Source organism: Puntigrus tetrazona, chromosome 11, assembly GCF_018831695.1.
Source record: "Puntigrus tetrazona isolate hp1 chromosome 11, ASM1883169v1, whole genome shotgun sequence".
In the NCBI taxonomy this organism is placed as follows: Eukaryota; Metazoa; Chordata; class Actinopteri; order Cypriniformes; family Cyprinidae; genus Puntigrus; species Puntigrus tetrazona.
The window spans coordinates 13054129-13061628 of NC_056709.1; the positions used below are offsets into that span (position 1 = coordinate 13054129).

Sequence of the window (7500 nt, forward strand, 5' to 3'; positions counted from 1 at the left end):
CTGTATTGGTGCTTCGGCCAGTTGTGGTAGAAAGGTACACACGCTCCTGTTGAGTCTGTTTGTGTGTCTCCTGTATATCCACCTCTGTATATATCATCACATATATACGACCTGTGCATGGCAAACTGTCATCCGTCATCTCTGCACCCGCTTCGCCCCAAAATCCCTTTTTTCGGTGCTTGGCGACACGTGGGAACTCTTAACCGATTCCTCGTCCACCCAGAATCACCAATTACTAACCAAACACATTAACTGTCTTTGTCTTGCTCGGATCGGCGCATAAATCTCTGCATTTGGGGATTTTGGATGCATTTTCATTTTTATTTCTTCTGTTTTGGGGCATTTTGGTCATCACGTCATCTTTCTTTTGCTCTTCTTCTTTACCTAAAGGCATATTTCATCCAAATATGAACATTCTGTCATCATCTGCTCGCCCTAATGCTGTTTCAAACCTGTGCGATATAGTATTATGCGAAGAACTCAAAAGAATAGGTTTTAACTAATGTTCATGCTGTTCATTTACATGCAGTTAAAGAATAAAGTGATCAGTGGCTGTGAAAATAAACAAGACAATAACTGTACATGTGTGTGTGTGTGTGTGTGTGTGTGTGTGCACCATATGATAAAGAAATCAGACTGAATTTATCCCCTTTTTGATGTAGCTTATTCTTGATAGTGCACATTCAAACGTATTGCTTTCAGAGAGGTGGCACTAATTGCCATTTGTTTTTATTGTCATGCTACTTGTCTCTTAACTACTTTTTTAGTTTTTGGGAATTCTTTTTTTCTTTTTCTTTTTTTCTTTTCTGTTTTTTATGCATAACTCTGCATTTCCCAAACTGAAGTATGACCAATTTATGCCAAAAAATAAGTGAAATTTAAAAATACTTAAGCCAAAAATGCAGACAGCCTTAAATTTTATTCTTATTTTAATATGAATAATATAAATAATGTTTGTTATAATTTTACTGTTGGTCTAAAAATATTTTTTATCATTATAATTTTTTTAAATACTTTTTACAGTACAGTATAACTATTACCAGTATTGCATTAGTACTAAAATTTAATTTTTACATTATTTTATTATAAAATATTTTTATCTTAAAAGTAAAATTTAAGTGAACTGCAGTACTAGTTAAATAGTAAAAAAGTGCACTGTAAAAAGTGTTTAATAATAATATTATTATTATCATTATTATATATTAAAGGTAGGACATATTTAGGTATTACCAGTCCTTGGTCACTATGCTCTTTCAAATTGAAAAAAGCTGCAGGAAAATTGCTAATTTATTTTATTGTTTTGGTAAATGTCCCAAAAAAAGTCATAATGGTTTGAAACAACATTAGGCAGCAAATGATGCCCAATTTGTCATTTTTGAGTGATCTGTTCCTTTAAACGCAGCTTTTTTCTTTCTTTGGGTTTGAAGAAAGACGGTTGTGTTTGCTTTTATTTGCTTTATAACTCCTGTGAGGTAACTGGTTCTCCCAGTTTTACTTAAATATTTGCTTCTCCTGTCTTCTCCCTCTTTCTCTCTCCGTGTGTGGGTGTGTTTCTCCTGTAACTCTCTTCCTGTCAGCCAGGTCTCTCTCTGTCTCTTTAGCTCCAGCCTCCAGTGCTTCTGTCCTGGGTGCTCTGGCGCATCTTCAGCGGCACCCTATTATTAATCGCATTGCTGTCGTTTCAGAGCGGATGGATGCCCTGGATGCCGGTGGTCGCCGCCGTGGTTGCCGTGACAGCAGTGGTGCTTACCCCAACTTGTCCAAGAGCTCCTCTTGAGAACCAATCAGAACACTCATCTCTACCACTTCCTGTTCCCAGCACGACCCTCTGTCCAATCCCAACGTTCGCCTAAACCCCGAACGCGTTACCTCTCCTTTTTAGCAACAATATGGCCCCACGTCTGTGTAAAATGCAAATGTATATAGTATAGAAAGAAAGAGGGAATAAAGTTGTAACGCATATTATAGAATAAATAATCTATCGGCATTTCTTTTGCTCACTCGGATGGGAATTTTGATGATTAAAATGGCCTAAACTAGGTCTTAAGCTTTACGTTTTCTTGAGCGGGTGCCGCGTTTTCTCTTAGCAAGCTTTCGTTTTTTTCTGATTGTGGTTTGCCATCTCAGATGTGGTACAGCCAAATGAGGATCTGAACTCTAGGGCACAGAGGGGCGAAGTGCCTACTTTAAATACTACTAGGACTAGTTCACATTCAAGTGCCACTCACGCAGCGTCTCATCAATTCGAACGCTTAAAAAGTCGTCGTCTCAATTTTCACGTCTGTGCTGTTATTGTGCGTTCGAGCCGACATGCTTCTAGCACAGTGATGTCTCGTTCTCTGTGGCTGTTTCTCTTGTGTCATGTATTATAAGCAAAACGTTCACGTCGGAGACACTACAAGCATCCAGCTGATTTTGAAATTCGATGTGTCAGGATTGCGCTCGGCGTCAAAAGGATTGTAGCTTTTTACCAAGACACTGTCCTGCTGTTCGGACTGAGATGCGGAGCACTTTGAGTTCGTCTCCTACAGTACCTCCTGATAAAGGCTCGGGGATTTTGCTGCCTTACGTGTTACATAGGTTACTTTTTACGGAGGATGCGAAGAGTTTCAAATGAATGGGGAAGGTTTGTTCTCGGGCGAGGGCCAATCGGTTCGAGGGAAGACGAATTAACCAATGATGTGTTTGGTGTGTGGTTCACGTTTGTCTGCCGTGCTGTAAATAAACCGTCGTGGAGCAAAAAAAAAAAGCCGTTTCAACGCGGCCGAGGACTTCGCTTTTTGCATCTTTTTTCGTTTCGTTTCAGCCGCAACAGAAATCCACCGAACGCCAGGCGTGGATTCGACCGCGAATGCAAAAAAAAAAAAAAGAAGCAAAGCTTGTAGCACAGAAAAAGGATAGCTTTAAACGGATCTCTTGCATCGAAAACGTTTTTGGGTTGTTTTTTTGGTCTTTAAGCATGAGTTTTTTTAATTTCCTAAATCCGCTTGGGACATCGTCCTACACGTCGGAAGAATGCTCACAGGCCGTCTGTAAATATGTATGTATGAATGTTTGTGTGTAAATATGTTATAGTCACGAAATAAACATCGGATATAAATGATCTCGGTCACGTCTAATTTGCTGCTGAAGCGGTTTTTAGGATATGATGCGTTGGCGTTTCTGTTCTTTAAATTGAGATGAAAGTCAAGTTTAGTTTAGTTTTGTAGATGCGTTTCTACCTTCGTTTCGGCTCGGAAACATGCAGTTCTTGCAAAAACAAAATTAAAATATTGCTTTTAAGTTGTGGAACTCGTTAACGATAGCAAAGATTGGAAGGAAGGAGTAGACGTAAGTTTAAGCGGTCGTAGCTGAACCTATCAAGGCTGGTTTTCTGCAAGCATACAGTTTGTGTTTTGGTTTCTCTGTCGGTTGACAGCGGTGGAATAAAGTTTCTCGCCTCAAGGCTAAACCTAGGCCTTTATGGAAAAAGATCTCTTTAAGCTGGTCACCAACCAAGTCCGTACAGTACAGCACACTGCCTGTATATATTTTTAGTCCTAAATATTGCTTTCGAGGGGGTTTTTTCTTGAACCGAGAGCTCGAGTCACACTTTTTTTTTTTTTTTTTGGTTTTGAACGTCAAAGATAAGTTCAATGTCGAAATTATATTTTGTAAAGACATACAACGATATAACTGTTTCTGGAATACAGAAAGGGTATTTGCACTAACAAGTGTGATGTGCATGACTTCAATAAAACGACTTCACTTTCCTTGACTGCTTTGATGATTTTGCCCAAATCGTGTGTTTTTATATCGTCTTCTGTACCGATTTACCAAGACTGCTTAGCAAGAAAACATTTCTAACTCCGTTCATAACCTTTTTTAAGAATCCGTCCGTTGTGTTGCTGGTAGTTTTGTAGATTTATTTTAATTACCTCCCAAACACATTTTGTTGGTTTAAATGTTTTTCGTTATATGCAGCGCCTGATAGCCTTCTTAAACCTGTTTTAAATGCAAACTTTTGGCATCGTGTGTGTTTTTTTTTTATCTTAACTGTTGTTTGTAGAAATTACCACAAGATGGCGGCCCTTACAGTATATTTTTTTAGCTTACGTTGCCGTTCTGTTTTGGCGTTTGCACGCCGTGTGTTTGTCCTCACGACAAGCTCATACCCCGAGTGCTCCTTTCTCGAGCGCATCTCCTTGATCTTTACTTCCAGTAAGGCGTGGAACGTCTCGAATGCCTTTACTGAATTGTTCTTTTGTCTGGAAATCGGGACAGATCTGTAAACTCGAGCTTCGGTGTTTCCTGCCGCGGTTAGAACCGCATTCCTGAAGAAGCCTGATACGGCCGAAGCTCGTCGACGACTCTGACTCATCCGGGGGGCCCTCGGGGGCCTCGCTGTGACACGGGGCCTGACTCGGGACACCAGAAGTGCTAGGAAGCTCCCGGCCCCGTCTGATAACGCCCGACACGCCCGGTTTACGCAACATCGCCGTCGTATCAGCGCTGACGCCAACTCAAATCACAGGCTTTCTGTTCCCAAGCAGCCTGGTATTACGCTCTTAAAATAAGAACCTTGCAGTGAACGGTTCTAAAAGAACCTTTTGAACGATCTAAAGAAGCTTTTGTGGAACGAAGAAGGTTCTATGCGCCAACGTCGAACTTTTAACGGAGCGTGCACAAACAGGGTCCGTAAATACAGGCCTGTGTGTAAGAAACTACAGAAATAGTTCATTGGTTTGAAGATGCACCCCAAATCAAGGTTTCCAGTGATCCTGAAGACCTCGATTGAGGTTGGAGATAAACTGCAGAGCTGTGGCCCTCAGGGAATTGAGTCTGAGACCAATGCACTGCACCACACACTTAAGAGCTCCATTTTGGTGTCTTAAAGATGCGTATTTGAACCAAACGGGTGCAGAGGTGTAACTTTTGAGAAGGTGCTGCTCTCTCGAAAAACGAATGTTGCCAATCGATTAATCGGATCTAAAATAAGTTAGTGGCTACGTAATGTGTGTGTGTGTGTGTGCTGGGTATGTTTATTATGCATATATGAATGCGTGCGTGTGTATATTTTAGAAAATGTTTTATATGAAATATGAATTTATAGACATGTTATAACTGCGTGCATTTATGTAGGCCTACACATAATAAATATACACAGAAAACATTTTTTATGTTAGGGTATGCTTATGCAACTGATATAAAATCATAAATCAATGTAATGAAATAATCAGTTCTTAAACGTGATATAAGAAATAAAAGGCATCTGTTTACTAAATCATACAAACACTAAATGAAACGCATGCCTTTTTTTATGACGGTTTAGTGTTTTCTCTTTCGTCAGACGGCTAGCTAGCTGTGCCAGAGACATATTAAAGAATATATAACTATGATTAACTATGAAAGGCATCAAAAGTATTTCTGTGAATCTCAGTAATAAAGCCGTTAAATATGTGCCCTTCAGACAGAGAATGTGCCTGTGGTTCCATTACAGTGAATAGTGCTGATATCTAACAACGACATCCTGATGATTCAGATGCACCTGGAAATGTGATGCCAGCGCTATCGAAGATCTCGTGATCTGCTTCGCCGGCGGATGAGTCGGGCCGTGCCTGAGGGCCTCGGTGTGGTGCAGACAGACAGTGCTTCAGAAGCATTACTCAGAAAGGTGACGAGGATCCTGTCGCTTGTCGCTGCCGCCTTTCTCAACCGACTCATGCATCGCTATCGTCACTGAGGTTAAAAAATGACTAGGCCAGACAAATGATTACAGGACAGACTTTTGCAGCGAACACGATTTACCTCTTTTAGTCTTTATCTAAAGGAATGGCTCAACAGAAAAAAATGACACGTTGCTGAAAATGTAGCATCACTTTGCACTGCAGTGAATGGGTGCCGTCGGAACGAGAGCTGATAAAAACATCGCAGCACTCCAATGCATCACTTTTGCACTGCAGTGAATGGGTGCCGTCGGAACGAGAGCTGATAAAAACATCGCAGCACTCCAATGCATCACTTTTGCACTGCAGTGAATGGGTGCCGTCGGACGAGCTGATAAAACATCGAGAGCTCCAATGCATCACTAAAAAATGGGTCGTCGCACTCTGTTAAAAACATCGTAGCACTCGCATCACTTTTGCACTGCAGTGAATGGGTGCCGTCGGAACGAGAGCTGATAAAAACATCGCAGCACTCCAATGCATCACTTTTGCACTGCAGTGAATGGGTACCGTCGGAACGAGAGCTGTTAAAAACATCGTAGCACTCCAACGCATCACTTTTGCACTGCAGTGAATGGGTGCCGTCGAACGAGCTGATAAAAACATCGCAGCACTCCAATGCATCACTTTTGCACTGCAGTGAATGGGTGCCGTCGGACGAGCTGTTAAAAACATCGCAGCACTCCAACGCATCACTTTTGCATCACTTTTGCACTGCAGTGAATGGGTGCCGTCGGAACGAGAGCTGTTAAAAACATCGTAGCACTCCAACGCATCACTTTTGCACTGCAGTGAATGGGTGCCCGTCGGAGCGAGCTGATAAAAACATCACAGCACTCCAATGCATCACTTTTGCACTGCAGTGAATGGGTGCCGTCGGAACGAGAGCTGATAAAAACATCGCAGCACTCCAAAATAAAAACATCAGCACTAAAACATCACTATCGCGAAGCCAAAAGCTCAAACAAATCCATTAATGAGATGTTTTTTTAAACTTCACATGGCTATGGCTAATATACGACTCCTCAATCCGCAATAACGCTTTCCGCTTTCGGACGAATCGATGTTATGGATTAGGGACTGTTATGGTGTTAAAAACATCTTCATGATGTATTTGCATCTTCTAAATAGGCTCGGCTTTTATCTTTTTCTTGGGCCGGAGCGGTGTGGATTATTGTGATGTTTTAATCAGCTCTCGTTCCGACGGCACCCATTCACTACAGCGGAGGTGAGCAAGCCACGCAATACCAGCTACATTTCTCCAAACCTGCTGCCACGACGAAACAAACTCATTTTAAAACCGTTCCTTTAAGTGCTCGGCTTTGTTTTGTGTCACATCTCAGATGTCTGTCTTCTCGTTTGAAAGAGCGTGATGCAATGTCGATCCACCCTGGTGAGTAATGCTGAGAAACGCTGGGGACGGCAGGGCTGTAGCTGAGCATTAAGACTCCTGTCAGCCTCCTGCAGGAAGTGAGGGCGAGGGGAAAGGCACGTGGAATGAAAACGTCTGGATCCGTCTGTTACGATTGTGAAGCCGACACCAAACAAAGCGCTCGGGAGCTTGCCAAAGTTTGTCTGGCGAATCATAAAAGTGTCTTTATAGAGATGCAGCCGAAATCTGTTGCACAGCCCCGTGTGGCTTTTATCAGACGAGAAGAAAGCGTTTCGGGGCCTTTTGTGGAGAATATTTTTACAGGTTTACGTGCTTGTCTACTCTATAGGTCGCAATGAATATTACTGGAGAACACATACACACACACACACACACACAAAAAAGCACATTTAATTATTTCTA

The 7500-nt window shown here is 41.8% G+C and overlaps 2 protein-coding genes across 2 annotated transcripts in view; both read left to right on the forward strand.

Annotated features, from left to right (window-relative positions):
* Positions 1–1748, forward strand: part of LOC122353891 (sarcolemmal membrane-associated protein-like) — a 21240-nt gene extending 19492 nt beyond the window's left edge. Inside the window, exons 13-14 of the mRNA XM_043251782.1 lie at positions 1–34; positions 1686–1748. The exon at positions 1–34 is cut by the window's left edge and continues 54 nt beyond it. Coding sequence (XP_043107717.1) covers positions 1–30 — 30 coding nt within the window. The 3' untranslated portion in view covers positions 31–34; positions 1686–1748. The remainder of the gene's footprint in view (positions 35–1685) is intronic.
* LOC122353835 (filamin-B) overlaps positions 1–7500 on the forward strand; it is a 333941-nt gene that overhangs the window by 229199 nt on the left and 97242 nt on the right.